At 33.9% G+C, this 21,228-nt stretch overlaps 1 protein-coding gene across 1 annotated transcript in view; it reads right to left on the bottom strand.

Annotated features, from left to right (window-relative positions):
- The window catches only part of RALYL (RALY RNA binding protein like), a 532,902-nt gene that overhangs the window by 50,093 nt on the left and 461,581 nt on the right, over positions 1-21,228 (bottom strand). Inside the window, exons 5-6 of the mRNA XM_068525481.1 lie at positions 17,764-17,811; positions 6,984-7,147 (exon numbers count right to left, since the gene is read on the bottom strand). Of these exons, the coding sequence (XP_068381582.1) occupies positions 6,984-7,147; positions 17,764-17,811 (212 nt within the window). The remainder of the gene's footprint in view (positions 1-6,983; positions 7,148-17,763; positions 17,812-21,228) is intronic.

Below are 21,228 nucleotides of genomic sequence, written 5' to 3'. Positions count from 1 at the left end.
TCATGTACCAAAATGTTCATTGCAGCTCAATTACAATAGCCAGAACATGGAAGCAACCTAAGTTTCCATCAACATTTGAATGGATAAAGAAGATGTGGCACATATATACAATGGAATATTACTCAGCCATAAAAAGAAACGAAATGGAGGTATTTGTACTGAGGTGGATGGACCTAGAGACTGTCATACAGAGTGAAGTAAGTCAGGAAGAGAAAAACAAATACCATATGCTAACACATATATATGGAATCTAAAAAAAAAAAAAAAAAAAAAGAAAATGTTCAGAAGAGCCTAGGTTCAAGATGGCAATAAAGATGCAGACCTACTAGAGAGTGGACTGGAGCATACAGGGAGGGGGAAGGGTAAGCTGGGACAAAGTGAGAGAGTGCCATGTACATATATACACTACCAAACGTAAAATAGATAGCTAGTGGGAAGCAGCCGCATAGCACAGGGAGATCACCTCAGTGCTTTGTGATCACCTAGAGGGGTGGGATAGGGAGGGTGGGAGGGAGGGAGATGCAAGAGGGAAGAGATATGGGGACATATGTATATGTATAACTGATTCACTTTGTGATAAGGCAGAAACTGACACACGATTGTAAATCAATTATACTCTAAAAATGATGTTAAAAAAAAAGAAAAAGAAATGATAATTATGTGACATGATAGAGGTGTTAGCTAGAACTCTGATGGTAGTCATATTGCAATGTATAAATGTATCAGATCAACACATTGTACACCTTAAACTTACACAATGTTATATGTCAATTGTGTCTCAATATAAATAGATAAATAAATAAATAAGAAAAGCTAATTAAAAAAGAAAAAAGGCCTGCTATTTAAACCTAATATTCAATCCTGTTTTTCTTTGTTCTCCATTTCTAAATTTTTTTCACATTTCTGCTCTCCATTCAATAAGTTAAATATACTTCATCTCCATTAAATTCACACATTATATATATATGTGCTTTGGTTGGTTTCACTTAATATAAGAACCGCACGTATGTTTATTTTAACCAATTATTTCTTTATACTCTAATTGTGAAATATAACTTTAATATGGGGAATTGTTTAATATATATTTAGAATTTAACAAATATTACTAAAAGCAATGCCTCTGAATCTCCACTGAGGGAAATACAAAGAATGCTGGCAGTGCCCTGCCATGTTGAGTGCTCTGTCCCAGATACCACACATTATGCCGCCTCCAAGTAGATCCCTCTCCCCTCCAAAAAAGATTAGAACCTTCATTTTCAAAAGGTTCATAAAGTCCAAAGGAAAATTGATAAAAGATATACTTCTAGATACTTCTTGCTGAGATTTATGATCTGAGAGAAAGAAAATACTAACAAAGGATAGAGAATGATACAAACAACAGTATTTAAGTGGAATACTAGAAGTGGTTAAGATATTGGGATATTGTACATGGGATATTAAGAGAAAAAGAAATATAATTAAATAATTTAGACCAAGTCAAAATATGCATATGTGGGGAAAAATAAAGACTTCTCTAGGCATGCATAGATTCAGAAATTATGTTATCAGTTTACCCGAAGTAATTATTTTAGAAGCAACCTAAAAACTAAGAATTAAAGGAGAATGGATATAACTAAAAAAATCTTACAAAATTTTAAATTAAGTCCTAATGGGTAGTAATGATAACAGACACTTGGAGTGGTCAAAGAAGCACTAAGTACAGAGTATATGAGAAAGAAAAGATATAAAATACATAAATATTTAACAGAAGCTGGAAGCTAAAAGTCTAATGTTTATGTATAAAACTTGAGCTTCTATGGCAGAGAAGGGTGGTGGAGGAGAAGGTAAGGTGGTTTGGGAGTGATGAAATAGAAGCTTTGTAAAGTTCATGTCCTGGCAAAGGAGACCAGAATATACAATGGAGCAAAGACAGCCTCTTAAATAAGTGATGCCTGGAAAACTGGACAGCTACATGTAAAAGAATGAAATGAAATTAGAACACTCCCTAACACCATACACAAAAATAAACTTAAAATAGATTAAAGACCTAACTGTAAGGCCAGACTCTATAAAACTCTTAGAGGAAAACATGGGCAGAACAGTCTTTGACATAAATCACAGGAAGATCTTTTTTGACCCACCACCTAGAGTAATGGGAATAAAAACAAAAATAAACAAATGGGACCTAATTAAACTTAAAAGCCTTTGCACAGCAAAGGAAACCATAAACAAGACGAAAAGACAACCCTCAGAATGGGAGAAAATATTTGCAAATAAAGCAACTAACAAAGTATTAATCTCCAAAATATACAAGCAACACATGCAGCTCAATATCAAAAAAACAAACAACCCAATCAAAAAATGGGCCAAAGACCTAAATAGACATTTCTCCAAAGAAGACATACAGATGGCCAACAAACACATGAAAAGATGCTCAATGTCACTAATTATTAGAGAAATGCAAATCAACACTACAATGAGATATCACCTCACACTGGTCAGAATGGCCCTGATCACAAAATCTACCTTCAATGAATGCTGGAGAGGATGTAGAGAAAAGGGAACACTCTTGCACTGTTGGTGGGAATGTAAATTGATATAGCCACTCTGGAGAACAGTATGGAGGTTCCTTAAAAAACTAAAATTAGAACTACCATGTGACCCAGCAATCCCACTACCTGGCTTATACCCTGAGAAAACCATAATTCAAAAAGACGCATGCACCCCAATGTTCATAGCAGCACTATTTACAATAGCCAGGACATGGGAGCAACCTAAATGTCCATCAACAGAGGAATGGATAAAGTAGTGGTACATATATACAATGGAATATTACTCAGCCATAAAAAGGAACGAAATTAGGTCATTTGTAGAGATGTGGATGGACCTAGAGACTGTCATACAGAGTGAAGTGTGTCAGAAAGAGAAAAACAAATGTTGTATATTAATGCATATATATGGAATATGAAAAAATTGGTATAGACGATCTTATTTACAAAGCAGATACAGAGACACACGTAGAGAACAAACGTACAGATACCAAGGGGGAATGGGGGGATGAATTGGAAGATTCGGACTGACATATATACACTATTGATACTATGTATAAAATAGATAACTAATGAGACCTACTGTATAGCACAGGGAACTCTACTCAGTGCTCTCTGGTGACCTAAATCGGAACGAAATCCAAAAAAGAAGGGATATATATACACGTATAGCTGATTCACTTTGCTGTACAGTAGAAACTAACACAACATTTTAAAGCAACTATACTCCAATAAAAATTTTTTTAAACAGGTAACAAAGTAAAGTTCATGTTGGATGGGAGTTAGCATAGCTATTGTTTGATTTTAAGAGAGAAATAGGTTTTATCTATAAATGTTTAATATATTATAGCCACTAATGAAATAGAGAGGCCTAGTAGAATATACAAATTAAGGCAGTTGAGAGGGAATAGATAGGAAATAAAAGAAAATTCATTAAGCAAGCATAAGGAAAGGAAGAAAAGAGGAAACAATAAGTTAAATACTTGGAATTAGGATGGAAGAAATATAATCCAATAGATTAGTTAATAAAATAAATGTAAAAGTATTAAATTTCCCTGCAAAAAACAAAGACTTTCATGTTGCTTTGAAAAACAAGATCCAGATATATGTTGTTTTAGGAAATATGCAAAAATAAAGTGACAGTGTTATGTGTTAAAATACTCTACCAAAAGATATGTTGAAGTCCTCATCTCCAGTGCCTGTAAATGTGACCTTAGTTGGAAGTACATCTTTGCAGATGTAATCACAATGAGGTCATTAAGGTGAGTCTTAATCTAGTATAACTAGTGTCTTCATAAGAGAAGGAAAAGAGACACAGACACAAAGACATGGGAGAAGACCATGTGATCATGGAAGCAGAGATTGGAGTGGTGTGTCAGTAAACCAAGAAATGCCAAAGATTGCCAGCATACCAGAAGCTGAGAGAAAGGCACAGAACAAACTGTCCGCTAGAACTTCCAGAGACAGAGCACAGCTCTGCTGACACCTTGATTTCAGACATTCAGCCTCCAAATATCTGTTGTTAAATGATTCAGTTGGTAATAATTTATTACACCTGCCCCAGGAAACTAACAACAAAGAAAGGTGGAGAATAAATGGATATATTAGGGAAACGCAAACCAAAAGAGAGCCTTATCAGTAAAGGATCAAGCAAAGTATCGAACAGAGTAAAATTCTAGGCTAAAGATAGTAAATGAGATATTATATAAATGTAAAAGTTACGATTCTCCAGGAAGTTATAGAGAGGCAGTATTGAAAAGGGCACAGACTAAAGAGCCTATACTCTAGACACAGATGCTCTAGAAACAGGCTGTAGTTCCTGGCTCTGTTATTAAATAGGTCTGTGACTTTAGGGATATTCCTTAACTTTTCTATGCCTCATTTTCTACACCTATAAAATGGGAATGATAATAATACTTCACTTATAGGCAGTTATGAGAAACAAATGAATTAATATATGTAAAATTAATATATTTAAATGAATTTATATGTACTAATATATAAAAAAATATGTTTAAAACAATAGTTATCATAGAACAAACACCAACAAAAGTTAGCTATTATTTTTCTCCTCTTATTATTATAAAACATCATATAAAAACCATCCAAGCAATATGGGATATAAAATAAAACCTGAAGAAAAGAAGAACTTTATAAAGTCACTATCTGGTAGAGGATTTTTAAACAATCACTTTCAGAATTTGACATATCATTTGCCACAAAAGAACAAATTCTACAGAGGTTTGGATGATACAATCAACAAGGTAAAACAAACACATAGTATTATACTAAAAGCAGAAAATATATCCTATTTTCCACTTACAAAATCTCATTATTATGAAACCAAGAGAAATTCTTAATAAGATCCTTAAAAAAGATTTTATAATTCCCATTCTCTCTCCATGACCCAAGAAAACTAGAAATCAAAAATAAAATGGCCAAATGCAGCTTAAGCATTTGAATATTAAGATATTTACATCAAAATAACCATTGTAAAATACCACTCTTCTCTGCATCACTGTGTTTTATGGCAATCAAGTGGCTGAGTTATACGAAATTGCTCTTGCCCAAGAATGGCCACCATCCATTGGTTCTAAACCAGGGTGATACCATCTCCTTAAGGAAGATTTAGAAATGTATAAGGGTACGCATGGTTGTTACAAAGACTGAGGAGTGCTGTTGGCCTTTCAGGTTTGGAGATCAGGGATGCTAAATGTTCTGCAAAACTCGGAATACTCTTACACAATGTAGAATTGCCATGGCCAAAATATCAATAATGTTCCCATTGGTAAACATTGTTTTAAAAGTGACTACAGGGCAAAGAATCCACAGATGCTTAAGATATTTCTATTTGAAATTAAGTTAACACTACTAGGGTAAAAACGTCTTCTATAAACCTAGCAGGCAATTCAATGTTCAATTTTCCGCAGCAAGAACCAAATTCAAGAAACTTCTTTGCTTTTGACACTACTCAGAGAGCATATAAGATTGTTTAGAGATTGTTGCAGAAACTCATTTTCTTTTATTACTAAGACTCAAAAAGGGAATTCACATTTTTATTCAGAGTAATTAGATCAATGGATAAGTCAGTACATAGGGAACTGTAAATCTATGTAATTTGCTATTTAGGTTATATTAGCTAAGTCAAATTCTGAGTGCACAAAACTTAGTTACCGGAAACATTAGTGCTTCCGATAACTACTTCTTGCACATTCTCATGTAAAAACAAAGTATTTCAAGAGCGTTCTCTCTTAGTATTTCTGATGGGACTAAGACAAAAGGCAATGTTCTAGAATAGATAGTATATAGGGATGAAAACGAAAAAACATGGGTTCTAGTGTTGGCTCTACCATTTACTAACTATGTGAACTTCTCTGTGCTTACTCATCAGCGACATTGGAATAACGGTATTTGCCTTATTTGTCTTGAAAGATTGAGATGCAGAGTAACTATAAAATCCCTACAATGGCCTGACAAGCTTCCCTGGAACTCGCCCTCCCTCTACCTTATTTCCTGTGTAATTTCCTCTTTCTCCCTCTGCTGCACTGGTTTCTTGTTCCAATGTAAGATCTCTGCACTGACCATTCACTCTACCCAGACACTCTACCCTTAATAGCTTCAAGCCCACCCTCTCACTCCCTTACTTCCATGAGGTCTCTGCTGAAATGCCACCTCATCAGAGAGGCAGTCATATACCATCCCATGAAATACAGTGCTCCCAACTTTATTCTACTTTATTCTTTGACATAATGATGATCTACTGTGTAACACCTCAGATTTTACTTTGCTTGCTCTTGTCTGTCTCTTCTCTGTAGAATGTAATCTCAAGAAATGCAAGAAATTTTGCTATCCTTTCCTTAGGAATAATATTCTACTAATAAATTAGAGTTTTCTGAATCTGTCCATATAAAAATTTAGCAATGTGTTTAGTTGGGAAGTTTGTATCTCTACTTTTTACTAATTAATGTGAAATTATATAAATATTATTTTTTATGACATTACATGTTTTCAGACACATAATTCTCATGATTTAGAATAGTACGGAAAGTTACCCTTTTAACCTAACTACTATGCCTATCTTAATTATCCCAGTGCTCAAATATTCGAAACATGCATTGAATTTGCATGCTGTTTCCCTGAAAAGATACTATATGCACTCTATTTTGAAGTGAATTTTTTTATTCATTAAAAGCAACATGTTATATTTCAAGACTTCAATATGTCACAAGCTAGGTGGGCCAAGAGCAAGTTATTTGCTCTAATAAAACAGTTTTCTACTGCAGTGTAGTGTAGTGGAAAGCAGAGACCATTTCTTATCCATTTTACATTCCTCTCATACATTGTACACAGCAAATGCTCCATAATCACTGATTAATTTATTGAGTATAGACATTCATGCAGTGATAAGTATCCCCACCCTTCTATAAAGAGAAATAAAATAAAGAAGATACTTACATTTAGAGCCTGATGAAGAAGATCCACTGACAGTAGATCTTGATCCCCCTTTCATGGAAAAGACTCCTTTTCCCCTGCGAGTTGTTGTTACAGCCACTCTGGGACGCTTCAGTGGAATTACTGCGCGGGGAGGTGGAGGCACACGCCCATGGTAATCAAATAACCTTCACAAAATACAAACGTGGCTGAGAATTGGTTTATGCCTAAGTGTTCTATCAAATGTGTGAGACGATTAAGAGAATGGCCTTGTAAAAAATGTCAGTAAATGCTTTTGTTATCATTGTCGTCCTCAAGAAGATTCATTTTTCACTAAAGAAATAGGATGCTAATATAGTCTATGCTTTCTGGGCATTAGAATCTGACCCTTAATATGAACTCATTTTTAAGGTATGAGAGAACAAGGAGCTTTTCAATATGTTGAAATTATGTCGACCTTCATTCCCAAGTATATTTCTTTGCTTGATTTAACAGATTTATCCATTTTAGGAACAGAAATCTTCCTTTAACACATCAGATACTTATTAGCACATAAGTGTGAATGGAGGAATAGACCATGCAGAATCAGGGACAAAGAAAAGAAAATTACTGTATGATCAGAAAACAGCTCAGAAGGAAAAAAAAAATAGGAGTATATCTAGTTTAAAGAGGGCAGCTATAAGAGACAAATCAATATTGTTCCTTACCTCTCTGTAAGGACTTCCTTAAGTAATGAAAGGCTCAGCTGACTACAGAAAAAAAGGAGGCTGAGTTTGAATGAAATGCCGGTAGCATGAGGACAAACCTTTGTTGACTAAAGAACTGGTGGGAAATATTTATCAGGATAACTTTTTACTATTCTGACCATTTGATAGACATGCAAATTGAGACTAGAGATATTTGTAGTTAGCTATTAAAAAATTCTCTAAAAAAAAAGAATACCAGTAAAATTCTTTGAAGCTTCTGCTAAAAAGTGAGAAATTGTATTCACTACAACAAAGGCATTTCCATTAAACAATGAAAGGAATCAAAAGTATAAGAATATTTACTCATTTATATAAATATATAATTAATAGATTCAAAGTTTCATATTATTTATACTGCATACACATAACAAATTTTTGTGTGACTTAGCACATTTGAGCAGAATAAAAGGGTCAGAGAAAAAAATATGATATATATATTCTATTTGCCAGTGAACCAGAGGTATTATTACTTTGTCCACTATAAAGAAAATCGTGTTATTGACTTAGAATGATGATTATTATGTAGTTTACTGTGACACCATTATATGGATTACATTCTCATAACTGCTTTAAAACAGTCAATAAAAATAATGGGAAAGACAGAAATGAGAAAACTAGAATAGTTTTAAATTTTAAAATATCTAAAACCTTTTATAATAGGTTATTTCATAAAATTACATCTCATTTACACATACAGATGGAAATGTGATCATCTCTTTTTGGAAAAGAGTATATGAAATATAATAACAAGATAGGCTGGTTTCCAAATATTCATTCATAAACATTGAAAACTGTGACACTATGGAGAAGAAAAGTTGTATATAAAACACCTTTAAAGCAGAACTTAGTACTAGGAATGTCTTCTACATTAGAGAGCTAAACTGTCCAAAAATGATTTGGAAACATGCTAGGGAAATACTAAGAGATGTCTGGAAAGGAAAATAAATGAAATGAGACAGAATTCAAGAGAGGTGTCATCCTCTGCGCATAAGCAAAGTCCATTAGAGCCAAAGAACTGCCAGCAAAGAGCAGGTCATTGATGTCAACACATTATAGTTTACTTCAAAAGATATAGACAGGATGAGGCTGAAAAGGGTTGTAAATCTCATTCATACCACTAAGGGCTGGAAAATCAAAAGGGTCAACTAAGCCTGCCCCTCATTTCAATCACAAAACAAAGTCTACATTACTTATTTATAAGTTGAAATCACAGAGCAGCTTAAGTCAGTGAACCAAGATACTAAGGCACTTTTCATGAGCTACAACACCCAAAGCTATTGAGCGAAAAGAAATATGACAATTGACTGATCTCTCCCAGGGTAGAAGTTGCTGCTTGAGATGAACGGCAAGCGCTTTTGGAGGAACAATTTCCCCAGGACTTGAAAATGCAATTTAGCAGGTTCATTAAATAAACTAATCTATACACGGGGTTAAGAAAATTTCTAAAGCACAACTAAAATATATAATGATGTAAGAATACTATACTGGAAATGCAGGCCAAGTAAAGTCACCATATTCACTGCTACTTCAATTACAATAAAATTCAATAATATTTTAACTGCAATGTTTATCAATATTTCTATTGCTTCCCCCCAAACAGGCATTACAAAGCTTCCAGTGTTGGCCAGGCCTGCTCTCCTGTGGAGAAAAGAGAGCTGCATTTGTTCACTGTACTTGTGACATACTTTTAGTATAGGATGTACATTTTAGTAAAATGCTCAGTGTGTGTTGTGTTCTTTGTTGTAAATTCCTATAGGAAGTAGCCCTTGTTCTCTGAATATTTTGATGTGTTGCTTCAAAGAAACATGACTCTTTATCACCGTGGAATCAGGTTTTACCAATTCATTCTGTCACTGTGTTGGGAAGATATGTGGCATCGGAACTTAATTTTTAAAAAGTGATATTGTAATATACAAACAAAGCTAAATGGGCATTTCATGTGAGAACATAATTTTATATTTTAATGGAGTTGGGGTGTTTGTTAATTTTCACTGGGCAAAGTTGAGTTTACCAGAAATAAAAAGAAGGAAGACTGGGTATTGTCCTAAAGCATAAAAACATAACAAGATAAGGATGGGAAGGGGTCAGTTTTCTGGGATTGCAAGATGAGATGTAGGGGCTCTTCTAAATACAGAAGGAAGTAGGTGAAAGGCAGCCTGTGAAGGAGACACAAGCATTGGCTTTCTCATCAGAATCCTGTCTATAGCAAATCAAAGAAAATAGTCCAACAAAAATTGCCATACAATAGAATTAAATGGAATCCAAATCTCCAAGGTCAGTTAAAAGCTTAAAATTTCTTCCTTCCTCTTGGTTGTTTGTTCTTCCACTCCCAGAATTATGTTCCCTTTCCTTTTCTGTAATGGTCCTTCATTCTCCCTAATATTGTTAGAATACTGTTTTTCCCATAATGTTTACAGGTCAAATAGATAATGATTATAATGAAGTCAAACACATAATTCTCCCTTCCCTAAGGTCTATTTTAAAATAAAAACTTTAAAAGACCTACTTTCAATCAGTAAATAACATAAATGTAGTCAGATTTTAATAAAAACAACCAATTGAGGAAGTTTGAGGGTCTATTTTATTGAATAAACATTTCTACTTTTCATGTCCCCATTTCTTGTTTGGAATTTTTTTTCTTTAATAATATCATTATCATTATTTCATGTATAATTTCATTATCAAGCAAAAGCTAAAAACTGGTAAACAATTTTAATATTGATTTACTTGATAAAAATAGACATACCTTGTCTCTAGAAAGAATAAGGATATTAGTTATTTTAATAAGTTGCTTTTTGGACAAAGACAATTTAATGGCATATTGACATATAAAATGAATATAATTTTGAATTCTTGTTTTTACTAAAAGTTTATTATTATTAAACTTCAACAATAATAAAGCAACATTTACATGTATTTTCAGAAAAAAATACATGGGAAAAAAACAACTTCCAATCTCTCACCCTAAAACAACTACTGTCATTCTCTAATATTTTTTTCCACAAGCATCCATATTTTTCACATAATTGAAAACATAATATATATACAGTCATGTATCCTGGCTAATTCTCTTTGGTTTATATTAAAAACGTTTCTCAAGTTTGCTAAATGGTCTTCTTAATGTTTATTTTAATTGCTGTGGTGCATTTTCTCCAGTAGATACACCACAGTCTAATAAATCATTATTTGATTGATGGACTTTTGACTTGATGCTTATTTTTCACTGTCAACCAATGTGATTTTAAAATTCGTGAAAAAAATTTGAAAATGTAATATTTGCATATTACACTGAACACTAAAATTTCATTTAGATAAATAGTAATTTAAGAAGCAATAATTACCTGTTTTCTTCTAAATGTCCCTCATAAAAAAGAGTTTTTCATTTTCCTTATTTATGAACCCAAACTTACAGTCCCTATGTGGTTAAATAACAGGCCTGCCCAGAGCCAAAATCTGACAACAAATTCAGGGCCGTGTTCTCACTGGGGTCTTTTAGCAGATAAATGAAGATCATTAACTCTAGAACCAGAAAAGATTTCCACCTCTGTCTTGATTCAACCTTGCACCCTTCTGTCTTCAGCATGCTTAAATTCTGATAAACATAGTCTATAAAAGCAAATTAAGGTGCTTATTCATTTTTAAGAAAGGATATATTTGAAATCCACATGAATGATTCTAGCCGATTAGTATATCTGTTTTCTACACTGTTTGAACTACTCAGAATTCTGTTTATAATTTCTACCTTGACTTCAAATAAGCTTTTGGTTACAACTGAATCCAAAAATACTTTTTAAAGGCACACTTCACTTGAGACCAGTCAATGAGTAATTCTCATTTCTTTTTTTTCTCACTAAACTTTTCCAAGATTTTCAGTGAAGCCACCCCTGCCAACAACCCACCCCACATCGGGCTCCATCCCCAATCTTGTCCAAATGCTTCTTGAACATGCTTTTAACGGGCTTACTGAAATTGTCAATGATCTTTTTTTGGCAATATTTTGATCTTAACTTAATCTTTATATTTTGTACAATTTTGCTGTCTTCTATATCTTGTATACAGCTTTGGGTAGTTAAAAAGTGTATGCAATTAAATAGCAATGGTGAGGTTATAAATCAATAAAATTATTCTCCTATTTAATTCTTACAATTCTGTAATGTGTGTATTGCTAAGTCATTTTGCCCATGAAGGAAACCTGTGAAAAAGGGATGAGATGACTCCCCCCAAGTTTAACCAGTCAACACACGCACACTGAGGCCTGAAACTTGCTTCTAACTCCAAATCGCACCCTTTGTCAACTGGGCCATGCTATGGTTTCCAAATGTTTTAGGTGGAATCCCATTCTACCAGATGGTAATTTAAATTTGCACAATGAAACAGACGTTGCTTCTTGCTAATATGTTTTTCCAGTATTCATGAATATATACTGTGCTCTATAATCAATGATCTGAGACAAGTGCAACTTGACAGAGTTTTTTTCATTAACTTCAACTCTGGTAGCTTCTCTTATGTTAATTTACACAAGGTCAAAATGGATCCAGGTCTGAACAATACAGATTTTGAATCACTGATATATATATATATATATATATATATATATATATATATATATGTTTTTTATATGGTAAAGCAGCTCTGGCATTTCTTTTTCTCTGTCAATACATGTTTACTCATTACTGGAGGTTATAAATGGCTCAGTGCCTTTCCTGATACTATTGAAAAAAGGTTGGATTAAAACTGCTAATATCTCAGAAATTGAAAACATTCCTTGGGGGTGTTCAATATAATTTTAGGTATACTTCTCCTTAAACTTTACTTGGAAGAGTATATGTATTTATGTTTCATTTTAATAACATGTGATGTTCTTCATGTAGAGTCACACTTGACCTTTTAAAAGACAGTGCCACTGAATACTGTAAATTATTGGGCAATTCTTTGTGTAATATAAAAAATGAAAGTTTAGAATAACCACTCAATTCTATTATTTAGTGATACTCTTCATGATCCCTGAAACCATGGATAGACACTAAATTAGTTTTTGGAAAAGTTACTGCTGGATAAATGTACCAAAACAATCAAATTAAGATGGAACTTTGTGTAGAGAAGTTTTCTAAGCTGAAAGAGTTTAAGGGTTGAAAATCCCCAATTACATTAGAATTCCCAAACCTGGCAGAAGTAGTCTAACAATAGGATGTAAATCAATGTCAGTTATTAAGATATTGTCTCTCAGCTTATGTGAGACATTTAGTCACATCTGGGGTTGGGAGTCTGCAAACCACATTTCTGTGGGAGCCAGGTGGCTCCTTGCTAGGCTCAGCCAATTAAGGACCTGAGAAGGAGACTGGACGAGGAAGAGAGGACTCGACCCTTCCTGTTTAGCTTCCTGTTTTTGTTTTGGGTCCCTGTTCTTGTCAGCGTTACTCTAGACTTGTTCCTTTACCCTGGCAGCAAAAATTCCTTCCAGTAGTAGCAACTGAATCCAGTTTGAGTAATTTTGCAACATTTGCAGAACAGTCTTCACACTTCCTCAGAGACCCTGGCACCAGTTGGTACTGCCTCCTTAGAGGTCTGGGTTCCAGCCCCACGGGTTCCCCCTCTGCGCTCAGATACAGCAGAAGCAGCTAAGCAGAACCTCCTACTCACATTGTGAGTTGTGCAAATCCCCTTTTCTACAGTGATATTTGCTATTTGATAATCCCATCTTTTCCTCTGTTTCCCCAACCCTAGAGGTGGTAGCTGCTTCCTGTAGTTTGCTAACTCCATCATACCATTGTGGGTTTTATTGTTGTTGTTTATTTGTTTTTGCCTTTTCAGTTCCTTAATACATAGTTAGAAAGTTTTTACAAACAATTCTCCTTGTTCAACATAACTATATGATTTCCGTTTTCCTGACAGAAAACCAAGCAGCATGGAGTTAATGGAAATAACTGAATGGTCTCTCTCTGCAGATAAGAGTGTTCAGCTCCAACTAGAATGTTCTGGGGGGTAAGAGGAGGGAAAACAATGCAAACAGAATGATCCAGAGGTGTCACAATGGACTATTATGGAAGGACAACTGAGCAACCAGTGTATTGCTCAATTATAAGGACACTGCTACATGAATAACAGTATAAGAAACATATTCTCCATCACTGTTAATGGTTACTGTTAACAGTTACTAGTAGCTAACATGGATTAAGCACAAAAAACATACCAGGCATAATGCAGGTCATAAAAATATGCTACTTCATTTAATCCTCAGAACAATCTTACGGGGTAGGCATTAATTTCATGCTCACTTCATAGATGAGACAATAGTTTTTGTGGTATTAAATAAGTTGCCCAAGTTTGCACCACTAGTAAAAAGAGAAAAAAAAAATTAACCATAACTACAAGCAGAGAGTAACTAAGGCGGAATTAGTGTGGATAAAACTGTTAGCACTGACTTGGTAAGTTATTTCTCTTCTCCAGCCTCTCCACTCTGTTTTCCTTTCCTGGGGATCTATGTTCACAGGGAACTCCTGACTACCGCTACTAGCGACAGATGCTTCTGTCTTTCTTAGCCAAGTGAAAAAATGAAAAATAAACTAATGAGGGCACAGACTGCTCAGAGAGTCTGTTAGCAATACACCCATACTGATCTTTGCACAATTATAAACCAAACAGATTTTATATAAGACAAATAAATGATTTTGGAAATTGTTCAGAGTTAGCTTTTTTGTGTAGTGGAGTGTCATCTGAAAGCTTCAGGCTCTGTAATTATTTGCTGATTAAGGCTCTTGCTCTTTTGCATGTAAAATCTGCCTATGTATCTGCCTATCTATCTATCTATCTATCTATCTATCTATCTATCTATCTATCTATCATCTGTCTATATCTATCTAATGCTTTTTATTGATAAAATGCAAATGCAAATTTTGGCTTCATTTTAAAAATGAGAAAACTGAAAACCTGCCTAGTTGCCCAAAGTTACAGGTTAATTACCAGAACTTGGGTCTCCTACCGTCTACTCCATTTTAGGTAGAAATTCTTTCAATGTGGAAGGAAATCACGTGATAGAAAATACTTTAGAGACTACAATGCAAAAACATTTTCATATTAACAGACGAAAAGACAATGTATATTAATTGAAAACTTTATTCATAGCAATGAAGACAGTGTTCTGCATCCTGAAACATAAAAGCATATAAGAAAATGTTTTTACAATTGTCAAAAACTAAAATTTTTAAATAAAGAATATCTAAATGTTATCTTTCTTTCATAGTAACTGGGATTATTTTAATACTGCCAGATCTTCACATCGTTAGGACAAGTTATTATGAGCTATTTAATATTTAAAATAAAATATTATATTTGATAGAAATTATAAAAATTATTTGAGAAAACCATCCTTAAAAAGTCATGTTTGGTCATAAAGGGTTGACTAGAGAAATCATTTGCTTAACTCAGTAGTTTGAACATAGTGGTGATAAAGGTATGGTTGTGGATCTAAACTTCTGTGCAGATAAGGCTATTTCCTGTTATGTAAAACCATAGACTGATATTGCTCCTCTTCTGTTTTGCGTATCCACACAGTTGGTTGTTGAGTATAAATGGAGACCTAGTTTATGATTGTAGTTCTGCCACTAATTAACTATGTGACCTTGGAGAAAACAAAATGTCTCTAAACCTAAGGAGATGAATTAATCACAAAAATTGAGTATCCACTATGTGTGAGACTTGATGATAGCGCCTGAGGATACAATAAGCAAAACTGAGCATCTTCCCTGCCCTTTTGGAGGAAGGAAGGACATAAACGAAATACTGTTGTTGCAGAGAGAAATATAGCAATAAAAACCAGGAACAGAGCTGTGAAGGAATAGTAACGGGTGCTGAGAGGGGAACAGAGGAACCTCATTTAGTCTGAGGGAGGTGTTCATGCTGAGATCTGAAGGATGAAGTCAAGTTAACTAGATGGTGGAGTGAGGTATGAGGAGAAGGAGCAATCAGAAGGTCCCCAGGCAGGAAGGAACACCGTGTTCTTGTGGAACTGAAAAAGGACGCTCGTGGCTGGAGCAGAGAGAACAAGACCCTTACAAGGGATTATGAAGTTTCTTCCCTATTTAAAATGTCTATTCTGTTTTTCTAAGTTTGCATTTTTATGCCTTGGGATTTTTGTTTGTTTGTTTGAATGAATTTATTTACAATTGAAGGCTTAAACAATATTTACCTCATTTTGTGTGTGTGTGTGTGTGTGTGTGTGGTCCAATGATTTATCTACACACAGTCAGTCCTTGTTTTGCATATCTCTAATATCTCAATTACCAATGCTTAGTTAAATAACACCAGTCCCCCAACAGCACAAAACAAATTTCAGTTACCACATATATTAACTGTGAGTAATTTCGTAAAATCCAAGCTTTGCTGCTAGTTTTTCAGTCCACAAATCACTAAGTAAATGATAGATGCGCATGATGATAAGTGGCCAATCACATCACCTCTTTCAAAGTCTGTCAATGATTTGTCCCTGTGCATCTGTTAGTTCACACATGGATAGCAAATGTGTAGTTGTATTGTTTCCTTGTCTGCTGGTGATGAATCCATGTGGCATTTTATAAAAGTGGATAATCAAAAGAAGGGATTGGTGCAACAAAGAATTGAAAAGTAACACTGGAAATAAAATTAAAATTAAATGTAAATGGAATTAGAGGAGAAATAGCTGACTATAGGGATGTGGACACTTCTATTCAAGATACTCTAGAGATGGAGGCAGAGGAACTTAGTAAAATAAAACATATTTTTTTTATCCCAAATATATATATTACATCCCATACGTTTATATGAATTTTAAGTAGTATGCTCCCCAGAAAACACTAAGGATTGCTTTGCATAGCCTAAAAATGGCCCTGAATGCCAAAAAAGTTCCTTCAAAATCCACAAAGCTATTTGATATACAGTTCACCTGAAAAAAAAAATTCCCACAAGGTATCATAAATTGACTTCCTTAAGCACAATGCCCACAGATGAAGCAAAATAGTGGTTTAAGCCAGAGATAAATGCATTCCTTTACATAAAATTACATCTAAAAGGAAAATATCGGAAATTAAAGATGTTATATTAAAATATGCAATTGTAAGTTGGAATTAAAACATATTGACATAAATGAGGAAAGTGGTGGTGATGTGCTGGAAAGGGACGAAGATGTCCCAGAGGAAGTGACACTTGGCAAAAGAACCACACACTGAGGGAAGTCTCAGAGGTAGTTCACAACATTAATAAAATGTCAAAGCTGATCCAGTCTTAGGAGTATGACAATTCACCAAGGGATAAAAGAGGTGCTTTCTCCATATCATAATAAAAGAAGAAGGCAAGTGCTGTTCAAATTACTTTCGATAAGTCTTTTTTTACAAAGAAATGAAGCACACTAATTCTCAGTATTTTTACATTACAGTGTTAAAATTTTAAATTAGCGTACTAAATAGCTATTAGTTTCACTGTATTTTCCTATACGTATGAATAGGGAATTTACATGTATGTATACATGTGTAAATATGTATATTTATAACATAAGAGAGTTTGTAATGTTCTGACAAAAAATTGTTAAATGTCATGGAAAAATCCTATTTCCCCCCATTGATTATTAACATCACTCTGCATGGTTTTCTTTTATGGTCACACACTGTTATGCAAAGCAAGAATTGTCCTTAATTTTTACTGAATCTATGTGTTGTATGAAAACAGATGTATTTTAGAAGGTTGTACTCATTTTCTGAATTTATAAATCTCTCAGTCTTGAAGAATTCCAAGTCAACTACAGATCTGGAAAATAATATGGGTTAATTAAATCTTTAGAATATCATCCAAACATTAGAAACCAAATATTAGGCTTAAGCACCTCTGAATTCTGAAAGTCTGAGGTCTACTATATTTCAGTAAGTACAATCAAAATAGAAAAATCTGGCTATCTTATATTTTATTGGGACTTTTTTTTACTATAAAATATTATTTAAATGTATTAATCAATAATACCTGTGAATGAAATGTACGGAACACTTAAAATATAATTTAAATCAAAGGGAAAGAAGGATGAGAAATTTACATACCTATTGTAGAAATCATCTCTGTAGTAATCATAGTCAAAGACATAACCACTAAGGAGGGAAACAAAAAATTAGTTGTTGACAACAGCAATTTTGATATTAATTTATAATGTAATAGCAATACATTTGTTACTTTTAAATATTTATTTTTCAATGTAATTATGTATCCAAAGGGCTTTACAAGATAATGTCTAATTGGATATAATGCTGTATCAAACTCATTATATGTTTGACAATGTAAAGACTGATAATGGATTGAGTGGTTTTGAATGGAAGGTGAGAGCAGAAAGCAAATTAGTTTTTTAATACTTGTACTACTTGTAGGACCATTTTTTTTTTTCCCCAGACAAGATATAATATAGCTATCCTTTTTTCCTAAGGTATGTTTACTGAGGCTAAATGAACAATAAACAAGTGGTATAGAAATAATATAAATGAAAATGTTTATGACCCATTCATTGTTAGAAAAGTAAATAGAAATGTAGTTTCCTCAGAAATCTACCATTTCCTTTTTATTCTAAAAACTTATGATTCAATAATTTATATAGAGAAAAATTAAAAAAAAACACTTTGAGTCTTACCAACAATAACAATAATTTAGGGCATTTAAATAGGAATTAATAAGTACATTTTAGTGATAAGATTATTACCAAGCTCCTTAAAGGAATGTGTAATAAAAATTTCCCCCATCCACTTGTACAATTGTTGTTTACAAAGCCCTTTATATGAATTTTTTCCTTTTAATTTTAAGTCCTCACAACAACTCTGTTGGATACTGTAACTGGAAAAAACTAATGTGCAAGGGACATAAGGGACTAGCTCAAATTTTTATCACTAGTAAGAGACAGAGCTGAAGCTTCAGAAAAAGACTTCTGAATCCACGTCTGGAGCTATTTTTTATGACACCATGCAACCCTCCCCAGCTTGGAAGAAATTTAATCTCGTGATGAATGGAGTATCTCTACTGCAGGGGAGTAATCATTTTAAATGTTTATTCATTTATTTTATTGTTGTAATATATATATATATAACATAAAATTTACCTTTCTAAGCTCTCTGTAGTCAATTTTTAATGCCAAAATTCAGTGGCATTAAGTACATTCACAATGTTGTGCAAACATCACCATTAACCATTTCCAAAACTTTTTATCATACCAAACTGAAACTCTGTACCCATTAAACAATACTTGTCCATTCCCTCCTTCCCCTGCCCCCACCCACCAAGCCCCATTGACTGCTATTCTACTTCCTGTTGCTATGAATTTCCCTATTCTAAGTACCTCATATACGTGGAATCATACAATATTTGTCCTTTTTTGTTTGGCTTACCTTACTTAGCATAATTTTTTAAAGGTTTATCTATGTTGTAACATATCAGAATTCCATTTTTTTATGACTAAGTAATACTTTATTGTATATATATACTACTTTTTGTTTACCTATTCATCCATTGATAGACATCTGGGTTGTTTCCACCTCTTGGCTGTTGTGAATAGTACTACTATGAACATTGGTGCACAAGCATTTGTTAGAGTTCCTGCTTTGATCCCCTTTGGGTATATGCCTAAAAGGAGTATTGCTGGGTCATATGGTAATTCTATATTTAACCACTGTACAACAGGCAAGTCATTTTATATTCCCCAGATGGTCAACTTAATGGTCCTTTACTTTATAATTATTCTTATGTTAGGAAAATTGAAAGAACATATTGAGGAGGGCTTGTTATTCCTGGTTTTCCGGATAAATGTATGTATTTGTCCTGACACTCGTTACATATGGCAGGGTGGAGAAAACCTGCTATAGCATACATAGCCCATCAGAGGGGGTTTGTTTCGCCTCCAGCCAGTCTAATGGAACACAATGAGTTTGAACTCAAGTTCTGAAATGCAAAGTGGAGACCTATTCCATGTGAGTGTCTAATGGAAGACCGAGCATTGTCTAGCCAGAGCAGTGCTGCTGTATATCTACCCCTGCAAACAAAGGAAGACAATGAGACCACTGCTGAAACAGTAAGATCAAAAGTAACCATTTTTGTCCCACAGTCACAGATTGTTTAAGTCATAATGTTTAATGCTTTAGTTGACATTGCTGGTGTTAGACTCAACTATGATGTTAAGTTGAGGGATTTTAAAGAAAACCTACTGGCTAGCACCAAATCCAAGTTATAAATTTCACCTCAAAACTTTCCTGAAATAGCAGTACATATAATTTTCATTGTGATTTGGTTTCTTCTGCAGATAAGGGATATGATGACACCTTATCCAAACTTTTGTTTGGAAGTCTCAAGTTAAAGGTTATGCTACTTTCATACACATTTGTCATGAGTCATCATTGTTGTACCTTATGGTTGATTATTTTTAAGAACATGTTGGTAGATCTCCACATCTTATTTATCTTACAGCTGAAAGTTCGTACGCTTTGACCAGCCCCATTTCTTTCAACTCCAGCCCCAGCCAACTACCATTTTACTGTTTCTATGGGTTTGGCTTTTTCAGATTCCACATATAAGTGATACCATGCAGGATTTGTCTTTCTCTGACTTACTTCACTTAGCATAATGCCCTCAAGGTCTATCATGTTTTCACAAATGGCAAGATTTCCTTCTTTCTCATGGCTGAATAATATTTCATTGAATATACATACCACATCTTCTTTATCCATTCATTTGATGACAGATACTTAAGAAACGATCATTTTGTGGTATGATGGACATGTTAATTAACTCTATGGTGGTAATCATTTTGCAATATATAAGTGTGTCAAATTAACATCTTGTATACCTTAAGCTTGTACAATATGTCAATTATACCTCAATAAAGCTGGGGGAAGAAAAGAATATGTTTGTTGAATACAAATGTATGTATAATAATATTCATGTTTGGATAACACAAATGAAGTTCCCAACAGCCAAAGCAAAGAAAAAAAAGATAATCAAAACAATATATCATTTTAAGAATTTTGTTGAGACTTTGTTTATGAAACATGATGCCTGGGGAAGGAAACATTCTAGTTATTGAAACACTATTCTTGGTGCTTTTCCATGCATAATCTGATTTAACCTTAACAATAGTCTATAAGATGTAGAGTGTTATCCCAATTTTACAGGACACTGAGGTCTAGATATATTAAATATCCTAAATAACACAGATAAGTATTCTAGTACAGCATAGTCATTCATATGCTCATTTGCCAAAACTTGAGTTAGGACCTATGTGTCAGGAACCGTAAGAGGCACTTGCATTTAGAAGCGAAATAGTTTTGGTTTTGCTCAGGAATCTCACAGTCTAGTGGTGATCAAGACGGCCTTAATATCCTGCCCAGCTTGCTTAAACTATAGATAGATTTCTTCCTGAATATAGTCCTCTGACCTCTCTTTTCTTAGAGCATTTATTCAGAAAACTTGTAATTGTATTGATAAATTCTCTGTCACTTTGACATGTAAATATTCTCCCAGCCTCTTGCCTTGTC

The sequence above is a fragment of the Eschrichtius robustus genome, chromosome 17, assembly GCF_028021215.1.
Source record: "Eschrichtius robustus isolate mEscRob2 chromosome 17, mEscRob2.pri, whole genome shotgun sequence".
Classification (NCBI taxonomy): Eukaryota; Metazoa; Chordata; class Mammalia; order Artiodactyla; family Eschrichtiidae; genus Eschrichtius; species Eschrichtius robustus.
Note: the sequence above shows the minus strand (reverse complement) of the source record. Positions and strands in the feature narration are given on the sequence as shown.